We start from the raw sequence: 18063 nt of genomic DNA, 5'->3' as shown, positions 1-18063 counted from the left end.
CAAAGCAATCCTTTGTTTAAAAACGTATATTTGTAACTAAATTCAGCAGTATTCAGCTAAACATTTGTTTTCAAAGGACAGTGAAAATGAAATATCCTGAGGGATTGAAAAAATGATTGAACATAAACACATCCGTTAGAGGATATGTACTGCAATGTATTTTGCAAATGTAAATTATGTATTTACATTATATGTAAATTTTATGCTAAATGTTAAAAAATTTACACTAAATGTAAATTATGTATTTACAGCCTCTACATCACACACACACACACACACACACACACACACACACACACACACACACACACACACACAGATATATAGAGTGTGTATACATACATATACATATATGCGTGCCTCTGGGTAGCTTGTATTTTAAAAGCAAGAACAATTTAAAAAATCGGGAAACAGATCATAGAAAAGAAAAAGAAAAAAACCAAGCATAGCAACATTTCTACAGATAGTCCTCAATAATAACTATAATTGGGATTAGAATCTCAGTCATTGAGTGAGATGGGCATTAATGAGATGGCTGTGACTGCTTTGCTCAATCCCAGCACTCTCAGTTGCAGTTGGTAAGTGATGATCTCTGGGGCTGTTAAGTGGATGGAGCAAAAGAGCTGCCTGCTTAAGTATTTTAGCTCTGTGTGAAATTAAAATTCTCTAAGCAGGCAACTCTTTCACTCTCAAACTTTCTATAACTCACTGAAGAGACTTCACCTCTTCTTGGTTCCCTCCATTTGCAACCTTCCCTGACAGCTTTTCAGTTGACTTTGGAATTTGATTTTGGAATTTCCCAATTGGTTTTGGCATCTTGAATTGTCTACATAAGCTCTTTAGCAACCTGTGCAGGTCACAGAGTAGCAGAGTCACATGACACAACTTGTCCCTCACTACCTACATTGCTATATTCTGGATCTCTTATAGCCTCCAAGTGCACTTCAAGATTGCACATAGCAATCACATGTCAACTGGTTGCCAAACATCTAAAATGAGGTCACATGACCATTTTATTATCGCCAGAATTGCTTTGTGGGCCACAAAGCATCCTTTCTGTGGCTGTTGTAACAGTTGCTGAATGGCTGGTCATAAATTAAGGACTACATGTGCTGGACTTCAGCAGTTACCCTATGTCTACCTGGGAGAACAGTTAGATGTTCCAGAGATATTTGGAACATCATTAAAGTGGTAGCCATACTGATTTCTGGGGGAAATAATATGTAGGGCACGTATTGGGACAGAGAAAGCTTGTTTCCTAGATGTCAACAAATGATGTTGTTTAACAGAGGCGATCAGAAGTGTGCCCATTCTCCCCAATCTTATTGGGTGGGCAGAAACAATGGGAGATAGACAGTTCCTCAAATAACTAAGTTCTATGCAATAAATTCCATTATAGATAATAATGAGCATCTGGAATTGTCCCTATATGTCCCTAGCAACTAGTACAGGTCATAGAGCAATGGAATCACATGGCATAACAGACCATGTCCGTCACTACCTGCATTGCCATATTCTGGATCTGTTATAGTCTCTAAATGCTCTTAGTAACAAGGCAGCTTGTTACTAATGCATGTTAATATGTAATGTAAGAACTCCAAGGGTTCATACTTTTTCCAGGGTAATGCTGCTTGTTAGTAGAATAGAAGTAAGTGTAATATAATAATAGCTCTTAAACACTCACTGAATGATAGTTTATCTGGTACCTTATCAGTGAAAGCTATGAGATATTTTAGCAAAAACACACATATATAGAAACACAGTTATTATGACATGCTGTATTTGAAAGTGACATGAAGAGTTGGGCTAGTTGGAAATGTGACAATCTATTTAAAGTACTGTACAGGTCAAATCCCTTTTTCAGTGTTATACAGTACTAGATTGCTCAAAACCTTATTAATTCATTCTGATCATTTCTAACTGCTTCTCTTCTCTGGCCATGCTTGCAAACCATATGAAGGTAGAATTCAGTTATGATTTTGATATAACAGATATGTTTCTTCACAGGAACAATTATGTGTGTGTGTGTATGTGTGTATACACACATACACACACTATATATATACATACATACATACATACATACATACATACATACATACATACATATATATATATGTAGGTCTTTGGTTATTCGGGTTTTCTCCCGCATAAAATTGGAAGTGTCTTGGCGACGTTTCGATGAAGTCTCATTCGTCATCTTCAGGCTTCAGCTTTGTGCTTCTGGGAGCAATGTGTGATTGCAGCTGTTTCTTCCTTTTTAACTGCTAGTGGGGGTTTGAACTGATTGGGTGGAAGCTTGGCTGTGCTCTGATTGGATGCAGGGTTTTTTTGTGCTTTGATTGGCTGGGGGTGTGTCCTGTTTGGGTGGGGGCTTGGTTGTGCTCAGATTAGTCTGAGTTCCAGGGGCATTTGAGCTGGTGAGCTGCATTGCTGTTGTTTGGCTTCGTGTTTGTGGTCGTACTACATCTTCATAATGGGTGTCTGTCTGCTATATGTATGGATTGGAGGGGTTTGAAATGGCTAATGTTGCAGCTACGGTCTGGCTTTTGGTCCTTGGTCGTGCTTCCTGATCAGTGTGGGTTTGGGTCTGCTTTCTGGGTGGATGTGTGGTGGTGACATCCTGTGTGGACCTCGTGAGTGTGGGTCTGGTGTCATTCCTCGTGTTAGGGACTCGTTTGTCAATAAGGGCGGGTTTCCAAATGGCTGGTAGGCGGGAGGTATCATTTAGTGGGGGGGGGGTTGGATTGGTTTGGTAATCTTATTTCTCTGGAATCCATTGGATGTTAGTACGTTTGTGAGAGTGTGTAGTTCGGTTTTTAGGTGTTGTTCGTCAGCTAAGCGTTTTGTTCTAGAGATGAGTGTCTTGGCTACGGAGTTGATCTGTGCTGGGTGGTGGTGTGAGAGTGCGTGTAGATAGCGGTTTGTGTGTGTTTTCTTCTGGTAGATCCAAAAAGAACCCCCCACTTCTGGTAGATCCAAAAAGAACCCCCCACTAAAATCCAAGACAGAGAACAAGAAAACGGCACAGCCCTCCTCCCATATATAAAAGGCACCACAGACAGAATCAGCGAGATCCTCCACAAACATAACATCAAGACAGCATTCTGCACAAACCAAAAAATATCCACCATCCTAAGAAACCCCAAAGACAAAATTGAGTTAGAAAATCAAGGAGTATATGAAATCCCATGCACCGCCTGCCCACCACATACATCGGACAAACCAACAGAAGAATAAGTGCACGCATTGAAGAACACAAGAACTCAGTCAAAAAAGAGGAACCAACTTCTTCCCTGGTCCAACACCTTAAAGCCACAGGACACAATATTGACTTTAAAAAGACCAGAACTATCGCCAAAACTGAACACTTTAACAACAGAATAATCAGAGAAGCCATCGAGATAGAAAAACGCCCACACAGCATGAACAAACAAGATGATACCTCCCGCCTACCAGCCATTTGGAAACCCGCCCTTATTGACAAACGAGTTCCTAACACGAGGAATGACACCAGACCCACACTCACGAGGTCCACACAGGATGTCACCACCACACATCCACCCAGAAAGCAGATCCAAACCCACACTGATCAGGAAGCACGACCAAGGACCAGAAGCCAGACCGCAGCTGCAACATTAGCCATTTCAAACCCCTCCAATCCATACATACAGCAGACAGACACCCACTATGAAGATGTAGCACGACCACAAACACGAAGCCAAACAATAGCAATGCAGCTCACCAGCTCAAATGCCCCTGGAACTCAGACTAATCTGAGCACAACCAAGCCCCCACCCAAACAGGACACACCCCCAGCCAATCAGAACACAAAAAAACCCGCATCCAATCAGAGCACAGCCAAGTTCCCACCCAATCAGTTCAAACCCCCACTAGCAGTTAAAAAGGAAGAAACAGCTGCAATCACACATTGCTCCCAGAAGCACGAAGCTGAAGCCTGAAGATGACGAATGAGACTTCGTCAAAACGTCGCCAAGACACTTCCAATTTTACGTGGGAGAAAACCCGAATAACCAAAGACCTACATACAAACACCCGTGAAAACCTCAGAAAACAAACAAATATATATATGTATGTATGTATGTATGTATTTATATCCCGCCCTTCTCCGAAGACTCGGGACGGCTTACATTGTCTAAGGCAATAGTCTCATCCTATTTGTATATTTATATACAAAGTCAACTTATTGCCCCCCCAACAATCTGGGTCCTCATTTTACCTACCTTATAAAGGATGGAAGGCTGAGTCAACCTTGGGCCTGGTGGGACTCGAGCCTCCAGTAATTGTAACATACACACACATATATATATATATATATATATATATATATATATATATATATATATATATATATATATATATATATATATATATATATATATATATATATATGAATAAACTGTTTTACTCCCTGGATGCTTTCTCCTCAGGATCCTAGCTGAACTTGCTATCTTAGGGCTGTGCCATTGCATTATACTGGCCTAATGCTAACAGTGGTTTTAGCATTCTCCTTACCCTGGTAGCTCATATGGTTGCACATTTCTTTCTTCTCAGGTCACTAGGAGGATCTGCTTTTCTTTTTTCCCCTGCTGTTGCTTCCTTATGTTTTGCTCTAAAGCAGCTTTCAGTTTTTGGATTGCATTGATTAATTTATTGCCCTGAAATAGGTTGGAGACCAGGTTGGTGACTTTGTGCCAGTCACACACACTCTGCCCTTGGACAGGGCAATTGCAGAAGATCCCCCCCCCAACACTGAGTTTTATTGAAAGACCAAAATATAGCAACAATATTAAACTTGTCAAATAGATAGGGAAGAGAAATGGAGATTTGAGAGGATATACGTTGCAGTTTTGAAGTCTCCAATGTTAAAATATTGAATGTTATGAGACCTATTTTTGAAATAAAATTCTACATAAACTTCATCCTTAAATAAAATAGTTCTTAGTCTAGAAAAAAAATATCAAATGAAAATATTCCTTGAAATGTGAACATTTTGAAATGATTGTTGAAACCTGGTTCTGTTGTCTTAATCAATATCAGTTGGTGAAAATTTAAATATATTTTTCTTCCTATGTAGTGAAGCCAATTTGCTTTCATTTGATGAAAGCGATGGAACTTCCAGTCCCAATGGTGAAAGAAAAGTGAGTATATAAAATATAATGTATGTTTATTCACTTTATAAATGCCATATAATATGAAATCTTATATCTATTTACTCTGAGTTAATTCTGATATAGTCTTTGATTTACAACAACAATTAACGACCAGAATTTCCATGATGAAACAAGGCAGTTGTTCAGTAAGTCATGCCTGATTTTATAACTTTTGCCATGGTTGTTAAACAATTAACGGCAGTTAAGTGAACCATGCGGTGGTTATGTGAAGCCAGCTTCCCCCATTGACTTTGCTTGTCGGAAGCTGCTTGACAAGGTTGCAAATGGCAATCACATGAACACACAAACACACACACACCCTGGTGCAACCATTGTAAACATATACCAGTTGCCAAATGCCCAAATTTTGATCATATAACTCTGGGGATGCTATGACAGTCAAAAGCATGAGGACAGATTGTAAGTCACTTTTATTTTTAACTTCTGCTATTGTAACTTCGAATGTTTACTAAAGAATGGTTGTATGTTGGGGACTCCCTGTATAGGATATTTGTTGCTTTGTATACTGTTTGTATCATGAAGAATATTGAATTATTAGCAGTCTGATAATGAAACTCTATTTTCTTTGGAAATTGAGAAATAGTTGTTTCTTGTGGTGTAGAATAGGTAATGTCAAGAAATCAGTAGTTCATTGTCATTGTCAGCCAGATTACTTGACAACAATGTGTTCACACATAACACTAGCTCATAATGTATCTTATTTTCACTTCAGTGAAAAGTAATAATAATATGTGGATATATCCAATGTATTTTGTAGATGGTAACTTAATGTGTTGTCATTATTTTTACTTTTCACACCAACCTAAAAATTAATTAAATTTGTTGATTTATTTTTTAATTAATTTCTCAAATACAGATAGTCCTTGACTTTCAACCATTTGTTTAGTTACTGTTCAAAGTTACAATGACATTAAAAAAAATGACATGGCATTTTTTATACTTACAATCATTATAGCATCCCCATTGTCACATGATCAAAATTCAGACACTTGGCAACTGGTTCATATTTATGACGGTTGCAGTGTCCTGAATCATGTGGTCCACATTTGCAACCTTCTGACCAGCGAAGTTAATGGGGAAGCCAGATTTACTTAACTGTGTTTCTAATCTAACAACTGAAGTGATTCACTTAACAATTGTGACAGGAAAGGTTTTAACTGGGACAAAACTCACTTAACAGCTGTCTCACTTAGCAACAGAAATTTGGGACTCAATTGTGATTGTAAATTGAGGGTTACCTATTGTAATAATCAAACCCCCCCATCCCCAATTTCCTGAGCAGCATACAATTTCTTTAAAATATAAGGTATACAAAAGTATTTCATTCTGAAAGTTTTAATCCTACTATTTGAGCAGGATCTTCCAGTTTGGGGACATTTGAGACAGTATGAAAAGGCCTGAAAATGTTTTAGTATTTGAAAGCTTGACTGAAGTATAATTTTCTCTTTTGATATGATGGTTTATGTTGTTTTATTTCAGCTATGTCGCCATCGCTTAGCAGGTTTTGGAACCAGAAATGATGCCTTAAGAACATACAGCAGACGAAACAAAAGTGACACTCCTGGAACTTTAAAAAGCACCCCAACTGGACTTAACATATCAGGAAGCGGAAGGAAAATATGGTGTAGTGCTTTTCAGATGATCTCAAAATTGTTTAATATGTGGTGTATGTCTAGAGGAAATGTTAGTTATGAGAGTGCTGCTAACACTGTTCAGCTGTCTGTTTCCACTTTGGTGATGTATTTTAAGCAAGTATAAAAACACATCTATTATAATATCCAAATATTATTATAGATAGATATTGGAATATATAACTATATATAAAAATGTCTAAACTACACAGAACTTTACAGAAACAGAACGAACACATAGGAGCGCACTATTTGTGCTATTGAACAATCAAGAGAGAAAAATTTCCCCTTTCCAGCTAAAGCTACAGTGTATCCAATGATGTCTGCATTATTAGAAAAATAATTGCTGTGGCTATATCTTCTGTTGCCAGTATCTTCAGTTGCTATGTTGAGTTGCCCGATGAAAAATCACAGAATGCAAGGGACAAAATTAGACTTAATCTCCTGAAGACTATTTGTTCCAGTGTTAGTATTATGCTACACTAACTGCTTTTAAATAAGAGTTATGGCCACATTTTTCCAACAAAGGAATATATACTATAGGTTTGATGTCGGCTTTCCAGAAAATGTTGACTTGGGCTTTTGTTGCATCGTTTTTTTTTAAATTCTAGAGCATTGTTTTTTAAACTTTGCACCTATGCCAATTGCTATAAAAATAAAAACTGTGTTTAGTAAACATTCAAATAATTGTTCTCTTTCCCCTCTAACCACAGCAGCTACAACCTTGCTAGTGCCCCAGTTGGAGGAGAAAGAGGAGAAGTTTTTGAAATGCTATCTAGCAAATGAGTTAATGTATAATTATTTTTTCCTTGACTTTAATAAACTTTAAAACTTTATAATTGTTGCAATGTACCATTGCATATTTGGCTTTAAATATTTGTATTTCCCTTGCATTGTGAAATTAAGCAGTGTTAGTTTTATATATTCTTCAGGTGAACAAGATGAATTCAAATAGTTCATAGTTCAAATTTTTGGGGGAGGATCTGCAAATTTTGTCTTTTTAGTTATCAAGATGGAAAGACAATATTAATAAAACCATAAATAGTAAAACTGGTATAATTAGTATCACAACTAAACATAGTAATTCTTTGTCAACTCTTTTGTTTTTTCCATTTTTAATTTTCTTTGCAATTGACCCATCAATATTTCCTAACATATTTACTGTGATCATCATCACTGAAATTATTAACTAGATTTTTGAAATGGATAAATTTGTTTCAATATTGAATTTTATTTTTTCTTTTAATTTTTTATTTACTGTTTTAAAAGAAAAAACAAACAAAAATAAAAAATGGTTGATAAATATTGATAAGGATTCCTATACAGATAATGCTTAGCATTTCTTTGATTAAAAATTAACTGTGGAAAACATTAAGTTGCATTTAACTTCATTAAATAGTTTAAATAGTGTAAGTAAGAATTTAAATCTCTGAGTTTAGTGCCCAAATCTCCAATAATACTGAATTTCCAATTGTTATTCAGTTATTAATAATGAACTTGTGAAACGTTTTTTGTGTGAATGTGTGTTGAGAGAGAATAAAACACTGCAACTTTTTAAAGAAGTTTTTTCACCCTACTACACTAGCAGTAAGTACAACATGAGAATCCTTCATGTTTCTTTTACTGGCTGCCAGTTGCTACTAATTAAGCACTTAAGAAATTGCTATGATTAGACAGTGTTGTGGAAGCTCTGATTCATTCATTCATTTAGAGAATAAAATGACTGAAGACTATTTAAAATGAGTTGAACATTCGGTCCTGTTGTGAATAATAACAATATTACTTATTCTATTTTATTATTATGTTTGCAGTGTAAATGCTGAAAATATATCCTGTTCAGAATCGGAAGTACAGGCCAGACGTTTCTGTGCTCACACACAAACACGAGTAAAAACAGCAGCACAAAAGTAAGTTCTAAAAATCATAAGACCTCCAGTCTGATTTTACTAGGTTTGTCTTTGGTGTAATTTATACTCAGTATTTAAATATGATTTGCTATTCATAGAATCAGAGACTTAGAAGGGATATTTGAGGTCAGCTAGGCCAACCACCCACCCCACCCCTGGCTCAATGCAGGATGGATTACAGCATTTATGATAGATGATAATCTATTCTCTGTTTGAAAACCTTAACAAAAGGAACTAACCACCTCACATGGTAATCTATTTGTTCTGTCCTCCCTCACCTCCGTCCAAATGATGGCTTAATTGGCCGTCACTATCAGCTCTGGCAGCAGAATAGCCAGTGTCTGCCAAGAGCCTCTGTTATCTACCATGACGCTGGTGAGTCACCTAGAAACAAACTTCAGCTCTTAATTAGTGGATTTGCCTATTACAAAGAGACACAGCAGCTCTGGCTGCCTTTTATATCCTGTGGGGTGTGGCTCCATGACTCAGCACTTCCTAGGCCTGCCCCACCCTTGCTTCTGTTGTTCCCTCCTCTCTTGCCTACGAAACCAAGCCTGATTGCCGTCAGCTGGGTCTGCAGGCGTGGCCTGAGGGGGGAAGAGTCAGGGGATGGAGGCCTCGTTATCTCTTCCACCTGGCCTGTTTCTGGCTCCTGGAGCTGAGCCAGGCAAGCTGGTGCTCCCGAGGTAAGTCCTGACGGCCCTTCCCCCTCACTGTCCAAGTCACTCTCTGGCAGCAGGCCCGGTTCAGGGGGTACAGACACAACACTATTCTTCTTGCTGAAAGCTGATCTTTTGAAATAATTTCTTCTAATGTCTGGTTTGAGCCTACTTTCTTAATAGTAATAGTAATCTATTGATAATGGTCCAGTCCTCTGGGGCAATGTAGAACTTAAAGAATTGAGTCAGATATTTGAACACTGATATCAGGTTTCCCTTCAGTTTGTAGACAGGGATGTCAAACTCACATTGTCACGTTGTCGTCATGTCATGTGTCATGACTTTTTTCTGCCTTTGTTAAACTGGGGGTGGGTGGCCTGTGATGCATCCGGCCTGCAGGCTGCGGGTTTGACACCCCTGCTCTAGACCAGGGGTCCCCAACTTTTCAGGCCTCAGAGACCACTAAATTCATAATTTTAAATCCCACAGACCACTAATATGATCTGCCTAATGACCGGCTGGGTGGGCGTGGCTAGGTGGTCATGTGAGTGAGTGGGCATGGCCAACTGGATGGCCAACTCGATGTCACTTACATCAAGGGGCGCCTTACCAGCCTCTACTTACCCCTCTTCTGCCAGCCACTCCTCGCCTGCCTATCCAGGCTTTTTTGGTCCCCAACAGGAAGCAGTTGTTGGAGCTAAGCAGCCACCATGAGAAAGAGTTGGCAAAACAGCTGGCTCAGTTAAAATTGGATCTGACCAAGAAGAAGGCTCAGCAGAAGTACCTCACTGAGGACTACGAGCATAGGCTTTCCAAGCAGAGGGAAAACTTGCAGGAGTGCAAGGCCAGGCACCTGGAGGCTCACTGGGCTGAGGTGGTCAAACAGTTCCAGGCCATGATGCAGTCCCACTGGAACAAGGCCCTCCAGCTCTTTGCCATCACCGGTGCTTCCTTCCAGCCTTCACCCAAAGCCATACACCAGGAGACTGAAGCAGACCCCAAGTCGGAATTTCTGACCCCCTCCGACCCACTCAAAAAGGCCCTGAAGGGGGAGACTTTCTGCAGTAACACAAACGTTCATTGCACATATCCGGCTCAGGGGACGTAGTTTGAGGACCTCTGATTTAGTGCAATATAAAAAATGCAAATAATTTTTCTGCAGACCACCAAAATTTTCTCACGGACCACCAGTTGGACCGCTGCTCTAGACCAAATTTGCCAGTTTGGGATAGTGATACCACCTGCTATTATACTCCAGTTTGTAGAAGAACCATTGATGAGCATTCCTATAGCAATGCTCAGTAAGGCATGTATCCACTTAGAATTCATCTGATTGACCTTCTCTTTAACCAGTTTGTTAATGAGAATGCCATGAGGTTTTTAGTCTGATGCTTTGTTAAAAATAAGATACATTACCTCTGCAGCACTACTACAACTTCCTATAGAACTTACTTGATCAAAAATGAGAAAAGATTAGTCCAGCAAGGTTTTAGTCATGATATGTACATGCTGGATTATGAATGACTGAATTCTATCTACAAAACAATCTCTTTGGAATTTTCTTCATTATAGATGTCGGACAGACAGATCTGTAGTTTCTTGGATCAATTGTTCTCCTTTTTTAAGATAGGGATAATATTCTGGATTTATTAAAGATAGCATATAAGGATTCACCTGAAGTTATCAGCAAGTTCAGTCACTATCCAAAAATGTATTTCCTTTGAACTAGAAGCTTTAAATTCATTCAAGATTGACAAGTATCCTTGAGTATATTTCTATTTCAAAGTTCTGTTTCATCCTTCATCCTCTTTTTCACAATTTTCTCAATAGGATACATACTCTAGTCAGAAGATTAAAATTAATGGGTCTGCCTTCCTTTTGGTCTCTTTAGCATTTTTTTTTCTTAACTGAGCAATTGATATATTCTTGTATCTTTTTTGAGTGTTGAGTGTATCTGAAGAAGGCTTTCTTGTATGTGTATTTAATCTTTGTTTGCCAGCTTCTTTATAGTTCTATCCTAGCTGTTTGTGTTGTTCTTAGTGACATTTCTTTCATCTATATATAGCCATTTTGTTTGTTTCATTCAGTTCTTCATTAAGTTCTTTGTGTATCCATGTTGACTCCCATCAGTTTGGCATTTTAATTATTTTCAATTGTGCTTTTGGTATCACCTTTTTTGGGGGAACTTTCCCTTTTCCATTAGTTTCTCTTGCTATTATGCTGTATTACCCAATACAGTACTGTAGAGGCTTTAGTTGTTGAAGTATTCAGAATTCCTAACCTATGGAATTTAAAGTTGTTGAATAATCCTGGACAACTTTAGTACTTTAACTTTTCCTTGCAACAAAAATTAGTTGAGACCTTTTGAAAATTGTATCTTATACTATGTCTGATGATGGGGGTTGTTGGTTTCTAATCCTTTTACCTTTACTTGTAGAGCTCTGTATTATATTCATTCTAATTCTGATTTTCTCAAAAATCGTGTTTATGTTGGTTGAAGTCTTGACTTTAAAGATTTGGATTTTTTTTTACAGCTTGTTCAAAAATGTGGTTCTGAAATGGTTTTCCATTTGTATGTTATTGAATGTTTGTGGATGTTTATGAAAGTTGTTTCCAGTTGTTAACTAGGGACACAGTGATGGCATTTTGATTTGTGGCAGATTGCTATTTCATTACTGTGAATACAGGAGTTATTTTTCTAATGTTTGTTTGGCCATTTTATTTTCAGCCTTGTTTGTAATTTGGCAGTATTAGAAAATAATGCATTTTTTAATATTACCAAGAACTATACTCATGTCCTACTGTGAGCTTCAGCGAGTCCTTTAATGTTTATCTTACACATATAAAGGAAAGATTAGTTTTCTGCTATCACTATTAAAGATATCTTACTTTGTTTGGCTTATGTTGGCAATTTCATTAAAATACTTCTTTTTTCTAATAAATAAGTTCTAGTATCTAGATGGGCAACTTTCAGATGTTTGTCTATTTACTGCAGACACATTCCAGTGGATGAGATTGCTCTTGTTGGCAGAGAACAGATTATTATTTTTTCTTGTAATAAAGCAGAATTTTAGGGGAGATAGTTACAAGGACAGAGGAATAGGACAAAATAGTGTTGGAATAAGATTGGATTCTTTTTCCTTTTTTACCAGACTCTTAATCAGCTACCTGTGTTAAAAATCTCACATCCAAAGATTTTTGCCCACTATGGATAACCCTGAATAAAATTTTAGCTTTGAAGGATGGCTTATCCCTACCCATACTAGAGTTTGTATTGGGCTCTTCTGCTTGAAGATCCATGGAGTACTTTTAAAGACTGTGCTATATTCTGTTTTAATCCAGCCTTGTGGAGGAGGAACTGGTAACTCCAAGTTTGCTCATTGAAGCAGGTCCTTATTTAATTATTCCTTCAAATAAGTGTTGGTCACCTGAAAATAATGAGGCAATCAGCTGATAACTGCATCTTGGTTGTAGTTTAGGTTTAAATTCCCTTATTTAAATATGTAAGTTTAGTGCTACTTAACAATGAATGTTCTACATTTGATTTAAATGTTAAAATCTAGGTTTCTAAAAGCACATTTTAAAGAACTCATATTGAAGGGCTTTGTATCTTACAATATTTCTCTCTTTCATATTTTAAGCAATCGGGATCTAAAAGAAAGGTAAGCACAAGGTGAAATGAACATGATAATGAGAATACTGTAGAAGTATTGTTTTCTGGCACTACTGAATGGATTTTTCTTACCTGGGATAGTAAATGAGACAGGATTATCAACAGATATCAGCTCTGGTTACATTTATTCATAGCTTTAAGTTGTTTAAGTTGCTTCTGGCTTATTTTGAATAAGCAAGTGTGTCAGTGCATGCTGTTTCATATGTCCCTTTTTACTGCTTTTAGTCAAAGCATGTCAGGAATTTGAAATTAAGAATAAATGTTGCCTTTAGATTCTTCCTTGATATGGAAAATATAAACAAAGACTCCAACTTGACACAAAACTTGGTAAATTAGTTATGAGATGATCTGATGGGTATATGACATTGGAAGTAAGAAATAATCTTTAGTGTGATGGAGATGCTTATAATTTAGAATCAAAATCATTGAAAGGCTTAGGTGGTTGGTAAAAGTGTCCTTCAGCAGGACAAAATGACTTCCAAAGTTCTATTATATTGGATGCAGAGGTGGGCATCACATACTATAACAACCAGTTCGTCTGGAACCGAAAATGTGAGCATGTGCGGCATATGTATGTGCGCGGCATTGAAAAACCAGCAATTATATAGGATGTGAGAGTGCCAGGGCAGATGGGTGGGCCCAGCCACTGGTCGGAACTACCAGTTCGCCTGAATCAGTCAGAACTGGCAGCAGCCAACCACTAATTGGATGGTATCTTCTCTAGATCTTACAGTTAACAAGGAGACCTCATTTAACAAACACTCCTTCAGTGGCTGTTCCAAGTTATGATGGAGCTGAATGAATGGTCCTTATGACTGGTGCTCAAAGTTCTGGCTGTCGCAGCACTCCTGCAGTTACATGATCACAATCTGGACTCTTAGCAATAAACTGACATTTACAATGATTGCAGCATCATGTAGTCATTTGATAGCTATTTGTGACATTCCTTCCTTGGCTTTTCAGAGTCAGTTGAGAAACCAAGAGGGAAGGTCACAAGTTGCTCTGGCAACTGGCTTGGAATCATCCACCCCTGCCTTCCTTGCACAGTGGCTCATGAGTCACTCATGCATTCTCCCCCACCTGGCAAGAGCTATCTTTGGTCTCCTGCACATTGCACTGTGCATTGCACCACACCTTAACTGCCCATTGGCCTGCTTACAAGCCACCTGGGACCTCCTTCATGACCCATGATTCTTGCTTACCAATGGCAATAGGGAGTGCTTAGTTTGCTGTTGTTAAGCACTGTGATCATGTTATGTCACATTTTGTGACTACATCACTTAGTGATGGAAATTTAAGTCCCAATTACTTAGTTAACCAAGGACTAACAGTATAAGATGCAGAGAAAGAGATTTGGAAAGGAATGTGAGAATCATAATGGTCAGGACAAACAGATTCAGTTATTCAGATTAATTGGTTATAATTTTCATATATTTAATGCATTTGGACTTCTTTTCTACTTAGGTTGTCTTAGTTAAATACTGTTAATGTATCTATTTTCAGAATAGAAATAGTGAATGAGAAGAATTAAAATTATTTGGATTCATTTTTAAATTGTTTAATTTTTAATTTATTATAATTTTTAAAAGTCAAAATTATAAGAAACAAATAATAAAATATTTTTTTATAATTTATAATTAACTATACAAATTACAAATTTTTAAAATTATTTCTTTATTTTTAATAATAGTAGTAGTTTATTAATTGTTCTCGTAACTTCATCAATAAAGTAAAATAAAATAAGTCTAGTTCCAGAAAAAGATAGATAGGAAATAAAAAGTGTTAATATAAGCAATCAGTAATCAGATAAATAAATGTCCCTTACAGGATATTCCAGTTTGTTCAATGTATTGGGTTCTTGGGACCATTGTCTTAGTTATAAACTTAGCAGTTCTGCTTACAATATATACATTTAAGCCCAGGAGGAAGTATGACAGTCTGTGGTTTGGTAGGCATTGGGCATCTGGAGGGGACCAGTGCAGCTTCAAACTTCTGTTGATGCCCCCCAGACTTCCTGATCTATTTGCTTTTTTTAAAAAAGATCCTTTTCGTTTAACTAAATAAATTATGTGTCATACTGCAAAACATCTTTAATTAGCCTCTTATCATCATGTTTCTTCATGTAATTGTAGCCAACAAATATCTCACTTGTAGAAGATTGGTGGAGAGGGGGGCTGGTTAGTTTTCTGGTAAAATGTCCCGATTAGCTAATTAAGCTTTTGGATTAAGAGATGTTTTTTGGTAATACTATTTCCTTAATATCATCAGGCTATTAATTAATTTTACCATATTCTGGTAGCTCATTACAATGACTAATAGTGTGGTCCTATCTTACCACCAGTAATAGCAAAGTTTAGAGATTAATGCTGAAGTATTCATCTTATTTAATTTTTTACCTAAATGAACGGTGTTACTGCTAAAGCTCTCAGATACCTGAAAACCTCTATTTTCTTTCATTAGTTTACATTAAGTAAGTTACTAATTCTGTAGCATAGTCTGGCTCAAATTATAAAGTGTGTTTGCTGTTATATAAATGTAACATTTTAAAAACTATATTATTAATTTTATTTCAATTTACCTGAAAAGAATATTTTGCTTTCCCTTTTATGAGCAGCATCACATCAATTATGATAAGGACTTTAGGATAAAACTTATCCTAAAAAGTATATTGGTTTAGGTAGGACATTTCACAACCAATTTATTTGATTTTATATGAATATTTATTTTCCCATGCTAAGTTTGAGAATGTATCCAATCATTTGCTGTGAATATTGAAATAAAATTAGTTTCTGAAACAAACAAGTTTTAAAAAGTTATATTTATGTAATTATTTACCAAGCACATCTGAATTATATTAAAATAACCAAAATATCTTTACAATTCCCAAGGTATGTCACAACTTTTCAGCACCCCTAATGTTTGGAAATTGAAAGTTGAAAAATTTGACACACCCTAATTTATCTGTATGGAAAAATAGTGTACAGTACACGTTTGGAAAAGTACTGTATGATCTCAGGCAGAAATTATTTCGATTACTGGCTTATAGTGGGGTGGCATGGTGGTTCAGTGGTTAAGACATTGGACTTGTTGGCTGGAAAGCTGGCAGCCCAGATTCGAGACCTGAGTGCCATCTGATGACTGAGCTCCCATTCTTGCTCTAGCTCCTACCAACCTAGCAGTTCGAAGGCATGTAAATCAAGTAGATAAGTAGGCACCACTTGGTGGGAAGCTAATGATTTTGGAAAATAAATTCGACAAGAACTATTGGAATTCTCTTTTACTGATGCAGAATATAATAACAGAATCCTGAAAGCCTGATAGAGATTCTCTATTCCCCCATATTAGGGGCCAGCAACCTTAAACACTTGAAAAGAGCCATTTGGACCCATTTCCCACAGAAAAGAAAACACCAGGAGCCACAAAACCCTTTTGACATCCAAAATGAAGATAACACTGCATATATCATTTTTTACCTTTATGCTATGTATAAAAAGACTATAGTGTGTTGCATTTATAAAATCAACGAATTGCTACAGAGAAAACAAATTTGTATTTCTGCATGCAACAAAAACATTTTGAACTCCGAAAAAAAAAGATGGATTGAAAAGCTCAGTAAATCACGTACCAGCGGGTGTCGTACATTGGTGGTTGTGACACCAATTTTGAGTGACAGGGAGCCACAGCAGAGGGATGAAAGAGCCACATATGGTTCCAGAGTCGTGGGTTGCAGACCCCTGCCCCATATTATACCAAAGAGAATCCAAGTGGATTAACCTTGAGTTTCTTTTGATCCTCTTCTCCCTCTCTGGGCCATATAGATGTTTCATTTTAATGACTGTTGAATTTCTTCATGAAGGCCATCTTCAGCTGTAAGGATTCATTTCTTACAGCTAGGAATGAATCCTAAAGATCTCAAACCCTATATGCTTTATCCTTCAGTACAGTGCACTCTCTTTTCATACAGTGCACTCTCTTTTAATTGCACTAAAGTGCAATTGATTAAGCATTCTCTGTTAAATTCAACAACCATGGCTTAACCCACTATCATCCTTTGTTTGCTTGAGATGACAGAAGTAATCATAGGAAATTGTAATTAATATAAATCAATTAAAGCAACCAGATTTCTTATGTCCATTATGTGTTGTATTATTGCTGTTGTTATTTCAATTTATTAGCCGCCTCTACCAAAGAAATTAAGGTTAAGAAAAAAAGTAAAACACAATTGACATGTAAGGGCTAGAAGCATTGCATTATGACTTATTATAGCCATTGACTATGTCACAATAATTATGGGGAGGGAACTTAAGTCTCTCTTTTTTGGATATTTGAAAAGTGATAGATGTGCATGCAATTAGCCACAGAGATACTGTATTCTTCCTTAGTCTGCAGTGAAGTATCTTAAGTCTTTGCAAGTGTCATTTTTAAGATACCTTCAATTTTTTAAATTTAATTTATTTATTTTAATTCATAGCAAGTTACATCATTTATATCATAAAAGCTTTAATACGCTAACAGGAATTGCTGTACATACTATAAAATTTAAATTAATTAAATTTTTCCTAAAGTTAAGCAAAATGTAACTGATTGTTAGATATGCAGTGGACTTGCCCATTATTTGTGGGGAATATGTAAATGGTATTTCATGTGTTGTATCTTTAAGTGATACAACTATCTAGTATATGAAATGTATTTGCAAAGTGACATAGGTTAATGATAAAGCAGACGTTTATGGTGAACTACTTTAAGTGAACATTTTTTAAAATAGTCATCTATTTTCTATAAATAAATAAATTAATTTCTAAAATAAATAAATTAAATAAATAAAATTTATTTATTAAACTGATTAATAAACATTATCAAGTAACTAAGTGACATAAATCCATGATGCATAGAGAAAAAAGATATTTTTTAAAAAAAGTAGGTAGGCAGAAAATATACATTGGTTTATTCACCATACATCTGAAGTATTGCCTGCAATAAGTCTATTGCAATTGAGAT

At 36.6% G+C, this 18063-nt stretch overlaps 1 protein-coding gene across 1 annotated transcript in view; it reads left to right on the top strand.

Annotated features, from left to right (window-relative positions):
• SENP6 (SUMO specific peptidase 6) overlaps positions 1-18063 on the top strand; it is a 78454-nt gene that overhangs the window by 13233 nt on the left and 47158 nt on the right. The window contains exons 3-6 of the mRNA XM_058176118.1: positions 5099-5162; positions 6675-6817; positions 8638-8733; positions 13034-13054. Coding sequence (XP_058032101.1) covers positions 5099-5162; positions 6675-6817; positions 8638-8733; positions 13034-13054 — 324 coding nt within the window. The remainder of the gene's footprint in view (positions 1-5098; positions 5163-6674; positions 6818-8637; positions 8734-13033; positions 13055-18063) is intronic.

Source organism: Ahaetulla prasina, chromosome 1, assembly GCF_028640845.1.
Source record: "Ahaetulla prasina isolate Xishuangbanna chromosome 1, ASM2864084v1, whole genome shotgun sequence".
NCBI lineage: Eukaryota > Metazoa > Chordata > Lepidosauria > Squamata > Colubridae > Ahaetulla > Ahaetulla prasina.
Note: the sequence above shows the minus strand (reverse complement) of the source record. Positions and strands in the feature narration are given on the sequence as shown.